Genomic DNA, 22,812 nt, shown 5'->3' on the forward strand with positions numbered 1-22,812 from the left:
CTGGGTTGGCTATGGGCCCGAGGACCGCAGCTGGGTTCCCCGGTCCTACCTGGCCGACCCCGCACTCCTGGAGGAGTTCTATCGGGCCCACCCCAACGCCATCGGACGGTCGCCCGGTGTCTCCCGTAGGAGGGGGGGTCCTGTTGTGATTACACCGCCCCGAGCTGCCTCCCCGGCACGTTCAAGCCACTCCCCCAGCTCGGACGTGCCGGAAACATCCGAGCGCTCGGCTCGCGCTCTGAGGAGACGAGCGCTGCACTGCACCAGGTGTTTGCCATCATCCATCAGGCACACCTGTGGCAATCGGGCAGCCTTCTACAAGAAGCCTCCCAGAACGTCTCTCAGTGCTTCGACGTACTGAACCCTGCGGTGAAGTTCTGATAAGCCCTCCAGCGTTCCTTGCTTTCTGTTTATTCCCCAGTGTCTTATCTTCGTGTCTCTGTTTCCTCCCAAGACTCTCCCTCCGCGATTTCCACGGCTCCCCGCGTCTCCCTCGTCCCCAGCGACCTTCACGTTTCTCCCCGGACCTCTCCTGCGATCTCCCCCCTTTGTCCCTCTATCTGGACCCCTCCTTTCGGACTCGACTTCCCGGATCTCGGACCTGGACTTTCTTGGACAACCCCTCTTGGATCACGGACTGGACTTTCTCGCCAGGTGCACGCACATTTTTTCAACACCTCCTGGTCATTTACATACCGCACCACACATTGGCTAAAAACACTCACACATAGTTATACACGCAAACCACGGGACACCACACATAGTTTATTCACACATCCCACTAACAGAACGCCTTTTTTTCACCATACATTTCCCTCCCACAATAAAACCTCCCTTTGTAGCTTTTGAAGTGATCTCGTGTCTGTCTGTCTTGGGTTTCGCCACACGGGTCAGGTTCTGGTGCGCGAGCATAACAGTCACCCGTGGTGCGGGAGACTCACATTCGCTTACCAGCTGCAGTGGATTCCTGCCCCCCCCCCCCCAAATTCACTACAATACATTTGTGCGTACACAAGGATAAAAAACAGGAGGAAATCAGGATGATCTTGAACAAGTTAACTACCTGGTAATCATCGAAACTGACAAAGCAACTCAAACATTTTGCATGTCTGAAAAACATCTTGACCAATAAAACTGCTTGGCTGGAAATAAAATGAATTAAAACACACTGTCAGACTTCCTGTTCTTCACTGATCTATGGTTAATAGTTATGTTCAGCTTTTAGACTTCTTGCTTTTTACTCCTTTTGGACATTTTCATGTTTAATTAAACTTATTTGTTTACTCAATTCTTGATTAAATTATTTGAAACAGTGAAGTTGTCTTATACTAGTGTCTGTGAATGTTCTCATTCATCCAGGTCATAGTTATCCAAAGGAGTTGAATCAAGTGCAACTGGACTTGGTATATATCCGTGAAGATGTTTCGCCTCTCATCCAAGAGGCTTCCTCAGTTCGTGCCTTTCTGACTAGACCAAGCTAGTCTGACTGGCTGGTGATGAGACTCAGAATTTATCCTCTAGGAGTCGTTGTCAGAGCTATTGATATGCGTGGCTCTTTGTGATCCGATGTTTACCAACGCCCATCGCTAACAGAGCCATAGATATGAGTGGGTCTTTTGTGTACCGATTTTTGGCCGCGCCCATTGTTATCGGAGCTATTGATATGTGTGGCTCTCCTGTGCTCCAATGTCCAGCTGCACCCGTCACCATTGGCGCACAGGAGAGCCACGCATATCAATAGCTCTGACAACGACTCCTAGAGGACAAATTTTGAGTCTCATCACCAGCCAGTCAAACTAGCTTGGTCTAGTCAGAAAGGCATGAACTGAGGAAGCCTCTTGGATGAGAGGCGAAACATCTTCACGGATGTATATGTTACGGGTAATGTGAAAAAAGGTTAATGTGCAAACTACCTGGTTAATGTGCAAATTACCCAACGGGGCGGTTAATGTGCACATTACCCGCCAGAAGGGGTTATCTGCACATTAACCGGGTAGTCTGCACACTACCCGCTTGGGCGGTTAATGTGGATAGAACGAACCACATTATCCACATTAACCGGGTAGTCTGCACACCACCCGTTTGGATGGTTAATGTGGATGGAACGAACCTGCAACTCATCTTTTTATGATATTTTGATATTTAAATCAGCAATAGGAATAGGTGTGTGTGTGTGCATGCGTGCATGTGTGTGTGTGTGTGCACGCGCGCGCGGATGTGCAGATGCGCGTGCACGTGGGTGCTTTACTTGCACAGCAGCGAGTCTAGTCTACATCGACAATCTGTTTGCTCCCTCCCATATTCTCGGTTAGATTAGGATATGATCGATGAAATATGTAGACTACTAGTAGGATATTAGCCAGGTGAGGGAGGGGATCGGGCACATTTTTTGTCTTTTTTTGGTGGTTGTGTAAAAGTGCATCTGAAAGGTATCGCCTGTTCATTCATTTTTCTTGCCTGATTGGCAGACAGGAATTGCATTTTGACAATATTTTTTCTCTGCTTCTGCTCCTACATACTGGGCTTATAAAACGAATTTCGTTCTGTTTTCATATCATCTAGTCTTAGTATTTTTTTCCCCACCAGTACCCCTCTTCCATAAAGTTTTATTTACCAGTCTGTCCACGGAGTGATTGCCATTTCGGATTTGGTTGAATGACGCATGTCTCCAGTGAGAGTAGGCTATAGCAGCCTGATGGGAGATGGCCGAGACTGATATTTCTTTTCACCCTTGTCAAATTTGTAGGCTATTCATTCATATCAGGGATCATATAGAGAGCGAGGAGGGCTCATGTTTGTGTTCTTTGATGCTAATAGCCTAGTTATACAAGTGGGGGAAAACGCTGATCTAAAGACAGAATGATATCGCCAACGTCTGTTCTTTCATTTACCACAACTTGTGATTCCTCAGATGGCCTCACTTCATGAGTCATTAGGCTAAAGGCCTATTGCTGATTTAAATATCAAAATATCGTAAAAAGATGAGTTGCAGGTTCGTTCCATCCACATTAACCATCCAAACGGGGTAGTGTTCAGACTACCCGGTTAATGTGAATTCGTTCCATCCACATTAACCATCCAAACGGGTAGTGTTCAGACTACCCGGTTAATGTGAATTCGTTCCATCCACATTAACCATCCAAACGGGTAGTGTTCAGACTACCCGGTTAATGTGAATTCGTTCCATCCACATTAACCATCCAAACGGGTGGTGTGCAGACTACCCGGTTAATGCGGATAATGTGGTTCATTCTATCCACATTAACCGCCCAAGTGGGTAGTGTGCAGACTACCCAGACTACCCGGGTAGTTTGCACATTAACTGTTTTTTCACATTACCCGTAACATATATACCAAGTCCAGTAGCACTTGATTCAAGTCTTATACTAGTATTATTATTGTTATAATTATTATAATTATTATTAGTATTGTTATTACTAATGCTAAAGAAGAAGTGCATGGGGTGGGACTTTACCAGTGAGTACATTTTCATGTGAACAAGAAATCTGATTATTAGGAGTTATCAGTTTATGCAAATATATTGATTACTGCACACACATGGATATTGGTAATACAATTATTCCAATAGCTACAGCTACATGATTCTTTGTATAATTGCTGTATCCTCCATGGAAACAATATATTTACTGCTTCCCTCCATCTCTCCGCCCTTTAGGCTGCGCAATGGATTGCCCTCACTTTAATCTAAATGCAGTTTTATTTTTGCCGTTAATTCAAAATCAGCTGACAACTGCCTTCATTTTGGCGTTCCATCCATCCTAATGAAAGCTGCTCCCCCAGTGGGTACAGCTGGTATTGGCCATGGCAGATAAAGGAATTCGAATGAGCATTTCAATAATCACAGTACTACCGTAACCACAGTAAGATTGGTGTATAAGTGTAAAATGTAAAATCACCCAGTGACTGTAATTAAAGTGATAGATGTAATGAAGAAAGGGGCTTTTCACAGACCTGACCAAATGGAAGACATTGTTGATGAGGCTGGCTCGGTCATTGCTGCTGAGGGCAGTGTGGTTGTGCTGGAGCAGTCTGATCAGCGACCTCCAGCCCTGGCCCTCATAGTGAACCATGTAGTAACCGCTCATGTCCACGTTGAATTTCAGCCATTCCACCTCCTCCGGCAGGTACAGGACATCTAGAGAGGGGGAGGGGGGAGAGGAGGAGATCGGAGTTTTACCAGACCTCTTTGAATGACTGCACACTGAAGTGGTTCTCAACCTGTGGGTCGGGACCCCTCCTCCGAGTCTGCAGTGAGATGATTGATGGAATCTTGAATGTAATTATGCTTCATTTTGTTACCGTGTTGTCAATCATGTCTGTAACTCGACAAATTCTTGAGGGAAAATGCGACATAATGGGACACTCAATGGTTCTAGGGTTATATTCAAAAAGGTGCAAAAAAATTGTTTAGTGTCAAAGTTTATAATTGTGGGGAGGGGGAGTCCATATCTGAAACAGGTTTTTGTGATTAGACATTGCTTCATGCTTGTAAAGCAGTGAGCTGAAGAGTAGCCTGCTGCAAACTAAACAATGTGGGGATTTTTGAGACCCCAAAGTGCACTGATTTCAGTTGAAAATAATTTCTGCTGCAAGGTTTAATATGTGGGGTTTTTCGTGTTACTTGTTTCTGTAAATTCACACTGTTGTTTCTGGCAGTGTTACAGGATTTACTAGGTGGATGTACAGTATCTTACTGTATATGGGTACTATGTGGTACATAAGCATGCTGTGATCAAAGTCTGCTGGTTGTACCTGCTGTGCTCTGTGTATGCTAAATAATTTGAGAACAATATCAGAACAACAACCCACCTAAATAACTAAGCAAAACAGCCAGCTAACTAAGTACCACACTCACCAGGTCACAATCCACCTATCTACCTACAGTGTCTGAAGAATCTCTGATATGCTTACCGGTCTTAGTCTTGAGCAGGAAGCGATGGATGACATCTGACCCACTGGTCATGTAGGTCAGCGGGATCTGCCACAAAAATCTATCAACACAAAGAGAATAATATGAGATGAAAAAACATGCTGACACTACAGATATAAGTGTTATAAAAGTCCCACTTTTTACTGACAGCATGCTGAAACACTGCTGACTTTGGCTGCTTCATCAAAAAACAGCATGGAGAATAAAAATATGTCTGCTCTCTTTAGCTCTTGACAGTAAGAAACAAATGGTTCTGTAACTCATTGGTTCTCAACTTGGGGGTCGGGACCCCAAAAGGGGTCGCGAGATAGTTTCCAGGGGCCGCCAGATGGTTGTGGAGAAAACACGCATGGAACCATCCAGATCCACGGCACACCTGATGGTAAATATAGGTGTACTGTCTCTTTAATTGCTGTGCCGTCACAGTATACAAGGTGGGGCCTCTGCACCGTCCCTCAGTATACTTCAATACTTCAGCTGAAGACGTACATCAGCAATAATAGCTTCTGTGTACATAACAGGGACACATTTTAACCATCAGCTTCTTAAGAGGACCCTGAGATCCAGCGGTCTCGGCTACTGTGCATGAAGGAACAAATGGTTGCCGAGAAAATCGAAGGACAGCGAGGACAACAGCAGACTCACAGCAGGTGCAGTCCAGAACAACAAGATCAACGTATATAGATGATATATTGCGTCCTACTAAACGTCCCTCTCAGATCATCCATGAGTGAGTGACCACAACTTGCAATGTAGTCCACAGAGGCAGTTCCATAGCGCCACTGGAATAATAAAACAAGCACAAAGCCGTCCAGACTCATGACGCACCCGATGCGAGTTGCAAGCCCATCCTACTAAACGTCCCTACTAAACATCTATCTCAGGGTGTCCATGAGTGAGTGGTTGACCACAGCTGCAGTTGCACAGCGCTGTGGGAAAAACATATTGCAGCAAATTCGGGGGGGCAGCCAGGAACCGCTGCAGCTGGGACGCGAACCCGGGTCTCCCACACCACGGGCGACTGCGTTAACCAGTCGACTAAAGGGTCCGATACGTTAGCCAAGGGCTAGCGAGTCTAGTCATCCGTGGTCATTACACTAAACTAGCTACTAGACTGACTAGCCTAGACTAGACCCATTAGCCAAGGGCTAGCGAGTCTAGTCATCCATGGTCGTTACACTACTCCCCTCCTTCGGGAAGTGCGTCCCCGTGCTTCAGCATATCAGCTCCCTCACGCCTCTGGGCACATGCGCTTCCGACGGCCTCACGGTCTCACCATCCCACTTCTGACACCAATGTAGCGAATTCACGGGGCAGCCGGGAACCGCCGCAGCCGGGACGCGAACCCGGGTCTCCCCCCACCATGGGTGACTGTGCTAACCAGCCAACTAAAGGGTCCGACCCATTAAGCCAGGGCTAGTGAGTCTAGGCATCCGTGGTCGTTACAATATTTTAGACTGGGGAATGGTTTGTACACCGCTTGTACCAGTGATATATGTCGTAGAATAGATTTCATTGTGTGTGTGTGTGTGTGTGAGAGTCAAAGTGTGTGTGCACATGAGGTGTCGTTATTTCAATAAATCTAAAAACGCTAATTAAAGCCAAAGTCACTTAGTTGTTGTTCAGGTTTGTGGGCAAAGCAGTGGTCTTCCTGTGTGAGTCTGGCAGGTTTCATGTGTTATATTACAGTAATCCCTGAACAGTCTCGGCCAGACAGTTTATGAGTGATCAATGCGTTTGCATCTGGGTGTTGTGAGTTAAATGTCCCAGTGCTATTATGGGGAGGATCGCAAACACCAAAAACACCAACCTCAAAAAGTCCACTGCTGATTCACCGGACCTACATGTCTTTGGACTGTGGGAGGAAACCGGAGCACCCAGAGGAAACCCATGCAGACACGGGGAAAACATGCAAACTCCACACAGAGGAGTTCGGGCTCGAACCCAGGACCTTCTTGCTGTGAGGCGACCGTGCTAACCACTGCACCACCGTTCTGCCACACATTTTTATATACTTTTTTTATACACCGTGCCGCCATACATACTTTTTTAATTGCAATGTATTATTAAATTCAAGCAATAGTGGTCTGGACTCTGGAGAATAAAGCGCCATCAATCTATGATGGGGGGGTGACTAAAATTGTTACTACCGTATTGCCACTACTGCAAATTTCAATACTTATCCATAAATCATTGAATAAATACCCAAATGAGACCGAGTCACCGTTTGCAAAACCCCATGAACTGAACCTGCTACAGGTCCTGAATGAAACAAGGTCTAGAAACAGAAATGAACCACACACACACACACACACACACACACACACACACACACACACACACACACACACACACATATATCTGTCAGAAAGGTGTCAACTGGAGACTTTACCCTTCAGTGAGAGAGGGGTCATCTGTCTTGAGGTAACGCTCCTGACTCAGTCTGACTTCGCGACCAATGACCTCCACAGTGACCAGCGGGAATCCCTCTTGCAGTGTCCAAGTGTCCATAATTCCCCTGATGTCAACCTCATTACCAGAGAACCATTTCTGCAGATGACAACACACACACACACACACACACACACACACACACACACACACACACACACACACACACACACACAATTAGATGGGTTAGACTCAGTTACATAACAATTCAATAAGCACAAATACTTGTTGAGAATGTCACAAGCTGTAACAGACTCCAGTAAATAAACACTTAACAGCATGGTGCAAGAATGGACACTTATCATGTAAATATGACACTTTGTAAACAGCCCCCGCTGGTCAACATGTCTCCCCTACATACCTACCATGTGCACCACCTCTTTAAACCAGATGTGCAATACAAATGTACAATTGTAAATACACATTCAACTGCTGTATACTGGTTACAATTATTGCTGTTATTGTTGTGGTTGTAACATAGGCATATAATATAGTATGTAGTTGTGAGGTGGATGGTAGGTGAAAATATAATTTATACTTCTGGTACATAAGATAATACAGTGTAAGACAATATGGTGTAATATAGTGTGAATATATAGCGTTGTATATGTGCATGATGGGTTGTGGAGTTGTGGTATGGTTTATGGTATAGTGTATGGGCAATATAGTATATATGCAATAATGTATAATATATGGACATAGGCTGTTGATTAGTCAACCATAACAAAACTCTGTATAGTAGTGACACACCTGTTGTGCATACATGATTGCCTCCAGCATGCTGTTGTTGTTCCATTTATTTATCTATTTATTGTGTGAGCGATATCTTGAAGTGCTAGAAGCTGCTGTGTACCAGAGTCATATTCCATGTGTGTGTCGGCACACTTGGCCAGTAAAGTTGATTCTGATTCTAAATGTCCTGGCAAAATTCCCAACCTGGCTCTCTCCATCTGGCCACCTGATCATCCCCACATGTAACTGGTTCAATGAGTCCCCCCTCGCCACCTCAAGCTGGTGTGTGGTGAGCGTTCTGGTGCAAAATGGCTGCCGTGCATCACCCAGGTGAGTGCTACACATTGAGTGCTTCAATGTGAAGCTCTTTGGGTGACTAGACAAAGCACCTATATAAATGTAATGATTTATTATTTATTATAAATATGCTCAGTAAAGCCTCCATATGGTGGCGAGGAGCCGTATGGCAGTTCCAGAGACTGGGGCGGTGGTGGAGGGTTTGTATGGAGCAAATGTGGCAGCTCTGTGCACTGTCGCCAAAAAACTTGTAACTGTGCTCTGTACTCCCAGCACAGACATGTTTGGCCGAAAGTTGTTGGGGGGGGGGGTCAAAACAAACTGGCTTGGTTCTTTAATAAAAAATAAGACTGGGAAAGACTGAAGAGTGCCTATCTGATGTTGTACGAAGTTATGGGATAGCAAGGTCCAACAAATAAATCCCTAACCTGTGGACTGAGATAGGTAATATAATCAGGAAGGGTGGCGAACTTTTCTAAAGACGTGGCGGCAGCAGTTTGTCAGGGCAAAGATAAAAACACATTGTTGGCTCAACCTTTTTGTCAAAGGTAGGGAGACCGACTTCCGACGTAGTTCTGGTACAGCCCTGAACCGGTACAACATTAAAAGTACCATACCAGGTTTGGCCTTTTAAGACCATTATTAACAGCGTACACCATATTTCTCTTGTTTTTGCCGGGAGACCAGATCCTTGGGGTGGCCCAACTTCTGGTGCGGCGTGTTTTGGGGTTTGAAAGCAACTGAGACGTGGTGTTTGGAAAATACGCGCCTCAGCTGTTCCAACACTCCCACCACATACGGCATCACCACTGGTTTACGCTTAGACAGCTGTTGTCCTTCTTCTCTCTTCAATCAGCTGCTGCACTGTCTGGGTGTCTTCCTGGCTTTGACAAGCGCCCAGTTAGGATAACCACACTTAACCAGGGCCTGTTTAATGTGGAATTTCTCTCCTTCCCCGGTCGCTGTGTCGGTGGGGACATGTCAGCCCAGTGGTACAGCGTCCTGATGACTCCTAGTTTGTGCTCTAGTGGATGATGAGAGTCAAACCTTAAGTACTGATCAGTATGTGTTGGTTTACGGTAAACATCAACAATCAAATGTCCCCCATCACCGATGGCAATTTCACAGTCTAAGGCTAACCTGTCATTTTTCACATCCTTCCTGCTGAACTTGATGTGGCTGGGGAGGCCTGCAGTCAGTTGAGACTGAAGAGGTTGCTCAGATGAGTGATGAAACCTAGTATCTCTCTCAATAAATGTTGTGTCCAGATGAACTGATTCACCTCTGTGATTTCCTTACCTGGATTATTGAGCATGCATCAAGACACTTTTCCAACAGTGGTTCTCAATTACTTTTGGATGACTTAATCTCCATGACCAAACGAAACCACTTTTTAGTTGCCGCTGAAAGGGCGCGTTTTAATCTAACTCTATACGTTATGTTTAAGTCAGTCTATACTGTATTTCTAAACTGTGTATAAACAACTCTAATCTCAACAACTTTTACAAGTCATATTTTGTACTTTTCCATTTAAAGCCACTGACTGTTAAAACTGCACTTGTCCAGTGTACTTTTCCGCTTTGGTGTGGGAAGATGGCTGCACGAATTCACGTTTGCAGCGGCCTCACCCAGTGCCAGTGTCGCAAGATGGCGGCATGAATTCACATTTGCGGCGGCCTCACCCAGTACCGTCCATGCAGTGTCTTTGGCCACGTTTGTGTCTAAGTTTTTGTCTTCGTTTGATGGCTGGGAGAGCTGGCGCTGGATCGGCTTGGGAGAGCAGGGCAGGCTAAGCTAACTGCCAGCCCATGCAGACCGGCAGTTCCGATAACACAGAGAGCGTTTTGGCGGCGGCCTCGCCTGGCTTTGACTGTGGTGTATTTGATATCATCGTGAGGAGTGCGGGGAGGTGTCCAGGGTGTCTGCCTGCGAGAGCTGGCACTGGATCAGCTGGGAGGGCTTAGTCTGCTTCATCCAATGGGCCCAAGGACCACGGTCCCTGCCTGGAGCTGCACCCGAGGAGGAAACGCCGAGGGTGGTCTGACAGGACGCAGAAGCTGGGCTGGCTAAGTTAACTGCTAGCCCATACAGACCGGCGGTTCCGACAGTCATCCTGGCTGGCGTTCCTTCCCGTGGACAGTAATTTTTTGTTTTGTTAGTTTGGGATATGTGTGCTCTTGCAGTGTTTGGATGGGTTTTTGTCTTTGCATTGTACTGCTGTGGGCTGGGGGAAATGGCATTTCATTTCATTTCATGTACGTAAGGGCATGAACTGAAATGACATATAAAGTGTTCCTGATTCCTTACTGTCCACAGCAAGCTAGCTAGCTAGCTAACTGATACGAAAGCTAGCCAGAGGAGGCACATGTTAGCATACTGTGTAAAACTGCTGCAGGCACTAACACAATGCAAATTTGGAAGCCTCACCACAATGGTTCCACCCGCTGTTACTTTTATGTAATCAGGTCAATTAAACTTTAATGGAGCTGATGCTGTTTCCATGGCTTTTCCAAAACTGTAATTTTTACATAACTTTTCCAGGGCATGGAAATTGTATTTTCAAATTTATTGACTTTTCCAGGTTTTTCATGACTGTATGAACCCTGCTTGTGGGTTTGTGGAAAAGACTGACTCGAGCACTTACAGAGGCTCCAACCACGAGTTTTCCGTTGGAGCAAAAATTTTTCCGTTTTAATTGGCCCTCATCCAGGTTGTCTGTGTGGCAGATCTGGTGGGGACAGATAAAATGTATTACCATAAAAATGCAAATTCCTTTTCTTAGAGATATTCTCTTTCACGAATTAAAAAAAACCCTCACCAACAGATATCCTGATGGTCTCACAAACACACCTACACACATTCTCACACACACACCAACACAAACTTACATTGGTCAGGCTCTCCCACAGGTGGCTGTTGACAGTGTTTTGGTAGCTGTATTGTTTGAGGTAGCTGATGATGCCCATCTTAAAGGCATCTGGAGTCAGGAAGTCACGAAGCATGTTCAGAACACAGGCACCCTGAAAATAAAGGAAACAAATGAAGGAACTTCTTACTAGTACTTTGAACTTGTCGTTTCCCTGAACTCTTTAGAATATCATCAAATTAACATGTTTGTAACATAAAACTCTTGAATCTCTCCAGCCATGTTCAGATGGCAGACAATCTGATTTGTTTTTCGAATCCGATCTTTAAGACTGACCATCCACAACGTTATGTGCAAGTTTATCAGATCTGATTTGTGTGTTGAGGTAGGCATATTAATGTGCTGGTGTATCTACATGGGCCAACTCCGGGTTCAGCAAGTTATCAGTATGGAAACAGTGCCTGTTCTTACTGCTTTCACCATGGGAGTGTCTGGTCACAGTGCAGAACACGTGGTGCATGAGACATCAGCGACAAATGAGGATGCTTTGTGTCATGTTGTCCTGTGTGTTGCTGTCAGTGTCAGCATCACTGTACAGCAAGGGGTATGGATGCATGACAGAACTGCCGACTGCAGAGCCGGGGAGGGCTGCAGACTACCACGTCTCCTCCGATACATGTGGAGTCGCAAGCCGCTTCTAATTACCTGACAGTGACGAGTTTCGCCAGGGGGATGTAGCGCGTGGGAGGATCACGCTATTCCCCTCAGTTCCCCCTCCCCCCCGAACAGGCGCCCCAACCGACTGGAGGAGGAGCTAGTGCAGCGACCAGGACACATACCCACATCCGGCTTCCCACCCACAGACATGGCCAATTGTCTGTAAGGATGCCGACCAAGCCGGAGGTAATACGGGGATTCAAACCGCCAATCCCCATGTTGGTAGGCAACGGAATAGACCGCCACACCACCCGGATGCCCCAGAATTTAATCATTTTTTTCTGCAAGTGTCTAAGTTTGGCCTGCACTGAGACCTCACCCCCCCCCTAGTGAAAGCAGACATGCTATCTCTGCATTTGACCATGAGAGGCTGCTCTCCTGGCTCTCCTCCATGCATGTTTACTCTATGATGTTTTCATCACGGCTGTGCGACATGCCGTTGAGCTCTTGCCTGGTGGCATTGTTAGTGACATGGAAGGGTGGGAGGGAGAACCATGTAATATGACTAGTTGTCAAACTGAGAAATATGATTCCCATCACACAGCATGATGTATGATGGTTTGCTATCCCGTTGGCCGTTTGTTGTACAAAAAACATTCTATGTGACCATTTGAAATGCAAAACCTTCAAACAGTTCCACTTGGTGATGGAGCCAAACTACAGTTGCAGTTCAGCAAGCATGCTTTTACTTCCCGTGAAGTGATTGTTTTTTGAGCAGATTCCTTTGGTTAGATCAGAAACCAAATTAAAAAGAAAAGGGCATCAGATGGATGGGGGGCAGGGGTGAGGGACTGGGGATTGTCTGTTTGGTCCACTGTCGTGGAAATGGGTGAACGGAGGAGAGTCAAACCTTGTCGTACGAGACATCGTCGAACATCTCCTGGATCTGGGCGGGGTTCTCCACTGGGGTGGAGATTGGGTGTGAGGACCTGAGGGAGTCCACCTCCATGGCTTCAAAACATTTCGACAGGAAAAAGTCATTCTGTGTGGAGGGGGGGTGGGGATTAGTAAGGGATACAGGGGAATGTAATGATACAGAAAGAGTGAGGAACAGGGAAAGAGAGTAAATTAGAGACAGATAACTAGACAGAGCAGGGGAGAGGGATTTGATAAAAAGAGAGCAAGAGAAAGAGGAAGATACACAATGCTAACTGTAAGACAAATCAGAGGAAATGACAACTTTTTTCCTGTATGGCAGCATTTTAATTTTGTTGGTTTGTAAGCGAGTCAGCTCCCAGTGCTCGGCTCTCACCACTTGCAGCTCCGGATAGGTGACGGCGACAGAAATAAACTCCATGAACTTGGCGAAGCCCTCGTTGAGCCACAGGTCATTCCACCACTCCATGGTCACCAGATTCCCAAACCACTGGATGGAGACGACGAGAACACAGTGTGGTTATACCAAGAAAGAAAAAAGACTGACGTTCCTGGTTCAGTTTTCAAAATGTAATGTTAACTACCTTGGGACTATGCACCTAGTTGTATTAATAACCTTTTTTTAACCCCCTATATGGCAAAGTGCAGCCTGAACTTCTCTTCAGAAGCACTGTGGTTCTACAATGTAGCCTGAAAACGGAGGGTTATGAATGGCTTGCCAGTGAGACCTGGACCGCCACCTCATAGCTTATAAAACAGACTACCTCACACTTGCTTTTACCCACTCTTAAATTCACATTTTGTTATTTTGCTACTAATCTAGTTCCACTTGTTCTATCAATTTGCCCTTAGGTATTTCATTATTTTTCTGTATTAAACTTTTATATGTACATTAATCCTGTAATGCAGTGTGTGACTTTTTTTACAGATGCTCCATGAATACGTTTATGATGATGATGATGATGATAATAATAATTTAAATTTTATTTATATCGCACCTTTCTAAACAACATTACAAGGTGCCTCACACAACAGGATAAAATAAATCACATAGTCAAGATAAAACAACAAAATACAATATAAATATAGGACATAATCTCAGATCAGCTCCACAGAACAAGGTAAAAGACGATCAGGATAAAATCACAAGAGGGCAGCCGGAGGGCACTCAAGATTGGAGACAGCAGGAGGAGAGAGACACCTGCTATGTTTCCCATGAGGAGCCGGGGCCGTCAGGGAGTTTCAACGCTTCAGACCGAAACACCAGTCTAGCACCGTTCTCATGCCCAAATTGCCGAGACCATAATTACAATGGTAACGTGCACTGTTCACAGAGGACTGAGGAATAGCTGCGATCACGGCATTGTCAGACCGATGTTAGAGCTCCCATTTCGGTCGTTACACAACTGTGCTATTTATAAGGTTGGGGTTGCCTGCAGTCAGCTGAGAACTGACAAAGTCACTTCGATGAGTGACGAGACCTTTTCCCACTAAACTTGGGTGTCCAGATGAACTGATTCACCTTTTCTGGGATTTCTACACCTGGATTGTTGAGCATGCATCAAGAATTTCACACCAGCAGGCAACATTAACATGCAATTTAATTTTATGATACCAAAAAACAGTCTTGATGGTGTGAAATTAACATTAAGGTTCTTCTTGTACAGTATGCCATCTGGAAAAATGTCCAGCACTAAAGCTTTGATAACAGGCACCCTGACAGACAAATGGGATGCATATCAGATACCTGGTGTGCCAGCTCGTGGGCGATGACCTTGGTGATGCCCAGTTTGTCTGAGGCCGACGACTTGTTGGGGTCGAAGAGGAGGCCTGCCTCTCGGTAGGTGGTCAGACCCCAGTTCTCCATGGCTCCTGACTGGAAGTCAGGAATAGCTGCCAGGTCTGTGGGGAATAATGTAAATACTGCTGAATGTGTGAAATACAGTATGTCAAACTGCTTGCTTGGCTGTTTCTTTTCACTTCTCTTATGAAACGTATTGCTGGAGCTCAAAACTAAGGTCTACATCAGGAACTACTGCCAATGAAAAACGTTCAAGAAAACGCTTCTTTCTTTTCTTTTCTTTTTTTGGATTTCCCCCCCTTTTCTTCCCAATTTTACTTGGCCAATTACTCCATTCTCCTGAGCTGTCCCGGTCACTGCTCCACCCTCTCTGCCGACCTGGGGAGGGCTGCAGACTACCACATGCCTCCTCCGATACATGCGGAGTCACCAGCCGCTTCTTTTCACCTGACAGTGAGGAGTTTCGCCAGGGGGACATAGCACGTGGGAGGATCACGCTATTCTCCCCAGTTCCCACTCCCCCCCAAATAGGCGCCCCGACCGACCAGAGGAGGCGCCAGTGCAGCAACCAGGACACATCCGGCCTCCCACCCACAGACACGGCCAATTGTGTCTGTAGAGACGCTCGACCAAGCCGGAGGTAACACGGGGATTTGAATCGGTGATTCCTGTGTTGGTAGGCAACGGAATAAACCGCCACACCACCCGGACGCCCCTAAAAGTCCCTTTTCATTAGGGGTGTAAATCACAAATTAATCACGATATGATATTATATCACTTCTTTGGACAATGATATGATATTTGCTGATATCACAAATTCTGCCATGATACGATTTTGATTCGATTCAATTCAGGCGCCTACAATCGATATCGTATGCCCATTTAACACAATCCGTTACATTTAAATCCACTCACAATTTGACAATTTTTTTTACTAAGCTCTTCCAGACATTTAAATGAAAACAATCTGTTTTTTTTTTTTTTATTTATTTCTGATTTTCCCTTTTTTCTCCCAATTTAGTGGCCAATCGATCCCTATTTTAATTCAAACACCCACCCTCGTACTGCATGCGTTCGCCAACTGCGTCTCTCCGGCTGGCAGTCTCGAAGGAGACCGCCTCCCCACTTCCGTGACAAGGCGACTCCAGGCCGAACCACTGTTTTTTCCGACACACCATAGACGCGTTCACGTGGCGAACACAAGCCGACTCCGCCCCCCTCCCGAAGACAGCGCTGCCAATGATTGCTGCTTCATCGAGTCCGGCCATAGTCGGATCTGACGAGACCGGGGCGCGAACCCCAGTCCCCAGTGGCAACCGCAATCTGTTGTTTTTAATACAAAGAATAAAAACAGACCTGCTGTTCACTATAGTGTCAAATTTCTCATATTTACGTGCAAATATTTTTAATCAATTAACTTAAAGAGCCCTTGATGACCTTTCAGTTATGAACATAAATCACGCACATCTATGCTTGATCACCGTGGCTTTACAAGCTTCTATCTGTGTGCTCAGTGGTTTGGAGATATTGAGCTTTAAAATTTTCACATCCTAGGCGTACCTTAAAGATGATGATATGTATCGATGTTTTCCACATTGCATCAATGATATGGGATCATTGATCACTGAATTGATACATTGATCCAGATCGATGGATTGTTACACCCCTACTTTTCATGCATTTATCCTCCATTATTAAAGTATACAGTGGTCACAAGTGTAGAAGTCCCCCTTCTTGAAATAAATCATTCTGTCAGACAAAACTTCAGCGTTTCTCAGCGGACTAGCTATCTAACCACTTGTAATTTGCCACATCTGAAGAGAGAAAATTAAAACTGAAGCTCATAAATAACACAGAGACGTGTTGTGTTACCACAGACCTTGCTTGGGCAGTGGGTAGGGAATATCGAAGTAATCATCATAGAAGTCCAGCAGCTTGACGGCAGCATCCAGTGCAAAGGCCGTCTGGTCAATCTTCTCTGGCACAGTGTAGACTGAAATCTGATGGGAAAGTATCGCTGTTCATCTTTTTCAAACATTTCAGCCAACACGGAGTTGGACTGGATACAGTAAAGTGTTCAGAGATGTTTAAGTAGCCTGAGTAACAACAAAAGCGGTGTGTGGTGAAGTTACAAAAAAAATACCAATCAGGCCATTCTACACTGTAATAACGCACAATATAATGACACAGTCAGTTATTATGAACAACCCAGAAACCATAATAACTATCAAGAGCAGTTGGGAAAGTTTTCCTCAAGGTAGGATGTATACAGAAAAACCAAAGGGAAAAAAACAGAGGAAACCAGAAAGATCACCCAGTGCCTTCCTGGTTACCACAAATGTAGGCGTAGAAACCAGTAAAGCACACAGCCTGCTTTACTGGTTTCTACGCCTACATTTGTGGTCATTCTAGGGGCTTAACAACAGACCAAAAATGCATCTTTGGCTATCAAGAAGATTTCTTGGTTGAGACTAACTGAACCCCAAGATATTTCACAATGTTTTTATTTCTTAAAAAAGGCTTTCAAAAAAGCGTGGTCAGCGTCTGTCCTCACCTTGACACCATGACTGGTGGTCTTGCTGACGGACAGGAAGTCAGACACGATGAAGGCCACCAGGTATGTGCTCATTTTCACACTGGTGTCAAAGTAGTCTTCCAGTAAACCACCTGGCAAGTTCACCGTTTTAATCTTGGAAACAGAGTGATGGAGAGATGGAGAGACAAAAGGAATATAAAGGAGCATTCACAGAGGAGAGGAAGTGTGGATGGGAGAAAATAGCGTTATTTAAATGTATCAAAATTCCTTATCAAACTTATAGTAGTTCTGTGAAATCCAGAACTGTCAGTTTTCAAGATTGGACATGTCAATGCAGCGAGAAAGACTGGTAAAGGTATTGTACATCTACCCAGGAATAACTCTATACGTTAAGTGTTTCTTGAATATGGACTGTCTGCTTCTTTCTCAGTAGAACTATATAAGTACAGCCAAAAACGAAAACATATATTAGAGGGACCACTCAGGTTGGACGGTTTGGAGACAAAGCAAGAGGGGCAAGCTTGAGATGTCTTGGACATGTGTGAAGGAGAGATGCTGGGTATATTGGGAGAAGGATGCTGAATATGGAGCTGCCAAGGAAGAGGAAAAGAGGAAGGCCAGAGAGGAGGTTTATGGATGTGGTGAGGGAGGACATGCAGGTGGCAGGCATGACAGAGAAAGATGCAGAGGACAGGAAGAGATGGAAACGGATGATCCACTGTGGTGACCCCTAACGGGCACAGCTGAAAGTAGAAATAGTAGTAGCAGTAGTAGTAGTAGTAGTAGTGGTGGTAGACATGGTTTTTAACCTGCAGATGTCACCAAACTCACTAAAAAGGTTGAGGGTTTAGTTAGTCTTTTAGGGGCTACCTCTGTACCTGAAAAAGTAAACTCTGGGTTCACATTACAGGCTTTTATAACATACCTTGGGCATATTGGATATGGCTTTATGGCGGGCCTCGCGTACAATCTGTATGGTGAAGTTAGCTTTGAAAGCGGGCTCATCAAAGCAAGGAAAGGCGGCACGGGCACTGGTCGCTTCAAATTGGGTGGATGCCAGAACACTATCAATGTAAAACACAAGCATACATTTGTACTGAGAGAACACAAAAAAAGGAAGTTGGTAAACTTCACGAATTGACACAGAGATCAATGAAAATCTTACCGAACCTCACCACTGCTGGTGCGGTAAGTGCTCTTGTAGAAACCATGGTAGCTTTCAGATAAATTGGCTGCGAAGTCAAGCTGAACTTCATAAATCCTATCTTTGGCCAGCACCATGCCCGGCAGTAGGGCGAGCTGATGGAAAGGCGCATACTCCAAAAACCTGACGGGTCTCGCACCTTCCGGGAGCAAGAGCAGCACTCTGGATATCTGCATCTGTTTGCTGTGGAGAACAACCGCGCTTGTATCCTCATGCACCTCGAACCGGATACGAACAACGCCGGTGAAGTCGAGGGTGGTCAGGTTGGGATGAATGGTGAGATTGTAGTGGAGGGGGGAAATGGTTGTTGGAAGCCTCATCCGGTCCCAGGGGAACAGCTGTCCGCCAGAGGCTGTGGGAGACACATTGGCTTTACCGTCCTGCGGTAGCTGTGTTCCGAAAGCAGGAGTGTAGAGCACCAGCAGAAGCAGCAAGACAGGACCAGGACACACTACCATGCTGGCAACAGGACAGGATGGACCTCACAGCTGTCAGAGAGAAAATCAAATAGATACAACTTAAGATACCCATTTTGAAACCATGCAATGTGTTGTCTTCATACATTAATCAAATTTTCTTTTCACTATATTTTTAGAAAGTGAAAGGAGAGAGACAGGTGACATATAGATATGAACTGAACCAGATGCTAATGCAGGAAGTTGGTTACACATATAGCAGAAACATCAAGTAAAGCTGGGCAATACATCAATATAACACCAATATTGTGATATGAGACCAGATGTGGTCTGGGATTGTGGTAATATGGTCATATATCTAAATGTGTTCATTCCCTGGTCTTAAAGGCTGCATTACAGTAGTGATGCAATTTTCTGAACTTATTCCACTGCTTTAGTAAAAAGAACAACAAATGTCTCTACCTGCTTGGTCATCCACATTACTAATGATCATTTATCAACATTTTTTTTGTTTGTAAATAAGTTATACAAGCACCAATAGTCATCCACTATATATATAGTCAATATCAAAGTATACAGTCAAATACATCGTGGTATTTTATTTGGTCAGTATTGCCCAGTCCTACCATCACAACACCCTTGGAAATTTTACGGTTTTGTGCGTCTAAATCAAATCAAATGTCTTTATTTCGAACACGCAAAAATAGAAGAAAAAATGACCAAGCATTTTAAAATAAAAGAGAATCCAACAAATATTATGTGTTCAAAAAGGAGCAGGGGGAAGTTTACTACTTATAATTCCCTGCCCCCTCTCTCAGTGCTTAATAAACCTAAATAATAAACTTAGTTTTTCACACATAATTCTCAATATCTATCTCAGAATGACTCAATAAAAAAACAAAAGCAATAAAAAAATTAAACTGGAAAAAACAAAGAAAACAATAACCATTTGTCCATTTCACTTCAGCTTTTCATCCGCCCATATTTTTAATAAAGATATTTCCTCCGTCGATCATAGCGCGCGCCTTTGCAGCTCATAATTGTGCGACCGTCAAACAAATTATACGTCATCAGTACCGTTTACTTCCTGATTTTATGTCGGATAGCGTTTGACAGACACGCAAATACCAACCTTAGTCCATGGGCCAGGGCCCAAAATTTCCTATTTCGGTACACTCAAGGTGGCAAAACTTACTTATAATTTTTGAAAGGATCCATGTCTGTAGATGATATTTTGGTATGATAACCATTCCTGAGTGGCAGCTGTATCACAGTTATCAGCTAATGAAGTTAACCACCCCCTAAAGTAAATTGCATTTTAGACGCTGGTGCATATCCTGGTTTAGCCTCATGGTCAGGACATTTTTCAATGTTCTATCATATTGTCTTTGGTATCATTTTAAAGGGGACCTTCTTAGCTTTCATTCAAGCCCTGTTGTGGATATTTCTCACAAATATAGAGGTCACTTGAGCTCTTCAACCCGTCAATAACACACATCTTTCTGCAATGTTCGCCTAAACTATATACTTTCTTTTAGCCCTGTGGCATCTAGGAATATCAGGGACACAAAACACAAAAACTGGAATACTCACAGGACTGTAAAGATTCAGGAAATGTATAATATACCCATACTATTTCATTGTGTGAGGTGATTGTGAACCTTAAATTAGAAGGGCATTATTACTAAGAAACTAACTAGACCAAAGCCAGTTAGTCCATGGGTCAGACCAGATATCGATATCACCCAAGGTGACACAACTTCACTGGTGCCATTTTATTTGGTACACTAACAGAAGTAAAATAATACATGATAACCTTTCCAAATGAGCAGCTATTTCATTTTTCTTTCAGGAAACCTGTTTCTGTGCCTCTCACGATTGTGTATTTGCCCAGATTTTTACAAATATAGCATTTCAACACCCCTGGTACTGATTAGCCTAGCTTAAACTCTGGGACAGTTCTTAGTTGGCCAACAACCAAGGATAACCAGTACTGTGTACTTCCATTCATTGTGCTAAGCTAGGCTAACGTGCAGCCAGATAGCTTTCTACTAAACACATATAGAGGAAACTGGTATCTATCTTCTTGTCTCACTCTGGAGAAGATTGTAAGCTAATTTCTCATAATGTTAGCATGTTCTTTTAATGTATATGTTAATATGATTAGTTAAAGTGGCTACGAGGAACTTTCATCTTGTGTTGATTTTAGCGGCCTCATGTGGATAAAATACAGCTGTTGCATAGCAACTAGGTAATGTCTCTATTTGTGGCTATGTAAGATAAATAATGGTAATATGACGCTGGTGAAGCAAAGTAAACTTTGTTTTAGTAGTGTTCATACACCTAAGTTACATGTATTTGTTTGTATGTGGCAGGTGAAAACTGACTGAATATGGCCACTGGTGAACAAGCAAGTTTTTACCCAATACCAAAGCGCCCACGGGTGGAGTGCATTATCCACTGTTCTGATGATACAGATAAGCTGGTTTCACTACAAAGTGTCGACTCATGGTGAACTCTGCTCAGGGCAGCTCAGATACGAAATCATGCACCAGTTTTGAAACTGGCAAAAGACATTCCTGAGGGACAGATTCCAGCAATCTACTACCACAGAAAGTGTCGCAGTATCTTCACTATGAAGCAAATTCTTGATGGCCTCCTTGCAAAAGAAAAGAAAAGTTGTGTCTCTGCTGAAGAGAAACAATCTAAGAGAGTAGCTCGACATGCTCCAAGTACATCTGGGACTTATGATGCAGAGTGCATATTTTGTCAGAAAAACAGCAAATATTCCAAGAGACAGAATACGAAAGAAGTACTGGTGCAGTGTCGAGAACTGCGAGCTGATGCAAAGATCAGGAGTGCAGCCACAAAGAAAAGGGACAGCAGAATACTTGCCATTGTGAGTAGAGACCTTGTAGCAGCTGAAGGGCACTACCACAGGTCATGCTATAGACTTTACACCAAAGAAGAGGTTTCCAAAGGAGAGGTTGCCAGCAATGAAGATGATGATGCTGCAGCCCAGTATGAAGCTGCTGTGAATAAGGCATACAATGAGCTGTTCCTCTTCATCAGGACGGAGCTTTTTGGCAATCCTCAAGTGATGACAATGACTGATCTCTCTTCTAGACTGGTAGCTTCAATGAACTCCCAAGGCATTGCCCAAGTCAAGGAATCAACCAAGAAGCACATAAGGCGAAACCTGGAGAGTAAGTTTGCTGGAGCCTTGCAGATATTCCCTGATGAGAAAGGAAAATTCCTCCTCTATCCCGATAACTTGTCCATGAGGGAACTTGCCAAAGAAAATCAGTCTCTCAAAAGGGAGCTGCAGACCCTGAAAAGTGTCAGTGCACAAGATGTTATAGCCAAAGCAGCCATCAAATTGAGAGCAGACATTAAAAGTCAAGATGTTCCTCAAACCTGGCCGCCTGAAGTCAAACCAGAAGCAGAATGTCCTACCATTCCAGAGTCGCTCATTATCTTCCTGTACTCTCTACTCACAGGCTCAAATGATCCTGATCATGCATCCCAGAGAGTGCAGTGCCTTCTGCAGTCATTTGGCCATGACATAGTATATGCAGTGACATGTGGAAATACCAAGCCTTCCAAGCACATTGTTCTGCCATTCAGTGTCAAACGTTGACAGGAAATGTAGAGTTGATAAACATCCTCAACCGACTTGGTCACAGTGTGTCCTATTCACAGATGGAAGAGATCAACACTGCCCTGTGTCTCCAGAAACTCTCATCATCAGGGAGTGGCATTGCCCTTCCAGCTAACATCCATCCTGGCATATTCACAACTTTAGCCTGGGACAATATCGACCGTCTTGAAGAAACTGTCAGTGGTGAGGGAACATCTCACAGAGTCAATGGGATTGCTGTGCAAGCAAAGCCAGTCAACCCACTTCCTGTCCAACCCATGCCCACTGTTCCCAAAACAAAGAAGAGAAGCATTGATGGACCCCC

At 44.5% G+C, this 22,812-nt stretch overlaps 1 protein-coding gene across 1 annotated transcript in view; it reads right to left on the minus strand.

Annotated features, from left to right (window-relative positions):
- LOC130130435 (endoplasmic reticulum aminopeptidase 1-like) overlaps positions 1 to 22,812 on the minus strand; it is a 60,860-nt gene that overhangs the window by 33,463 nt on the left and 4,585 nt on the right. The window contains exons 2-13 of the mRNA XM_056300178.1: positions 18,393 to 18,919; positions 18,153 to 18,291; positions 17,246 to 17,380; positions 16,571 to 16,691; positions 14,638 to 14,792; positions 13,267 to 13,380; positions 12,865 to 12,996; positions 11,320 to 11,451; positions 11,076 to 11,159; positions 7,344 to 7,501; positions 4,933 to 5,012; positions 3,973 to 4,156 (exon numbers count right to left, since the gene is read on the minus strand). Of these exons, the coding sequence (XP_056156153.1) occupies positions 3,973 to 4,156; positions 4,933 to 5,012; positions 7,344 to 7,501; positions 11,076 to 11,159; positions 11,320 to 11,451; positions 12,865 to 12,996; positions 13,267 to 13,380; positions 14,638 to 14,792; positions 16,571 to 16,691; positions 17,246 to 17,380; positions 18,153 to 18,291; positions 18,393 to 18,889 (1,931 nt within the window). The 5' untranslated portion in view covers positions 18,890 to 18,919. The remainder of the gene's footprint in view (positions 1 to 3,972; positions 4,157 to 4,932; positions 5,013 to 7,343; positions 7,502 to 11,075; positions 11,160 to 11,319; positions 11,452 to 12,864; positions 12,997 to 13,266; positions 13,381 to 14,637; positions 14,793 to 16,570; positions 16,692 to 17,245; positions 17,381 to 18,152; positions 18,292 to 18,392; positions 18,920 to 22,812) is intronic.

Source organism: Lampris incognitus, chromosome 1, assembly GCF_029633865.1.
Source record: "Lampris incognitus isolate fLamInc1 chromosome 1, fLamInc1.hap2, whole genome shotgun sequence".
In the NCBI taxonomy this organism is placed as follows: Eukaryota; Metazoa; Chordata; class Actinopteri; order Lampriformes; family Lampridae; genus Lampris; species Lampris incognitus.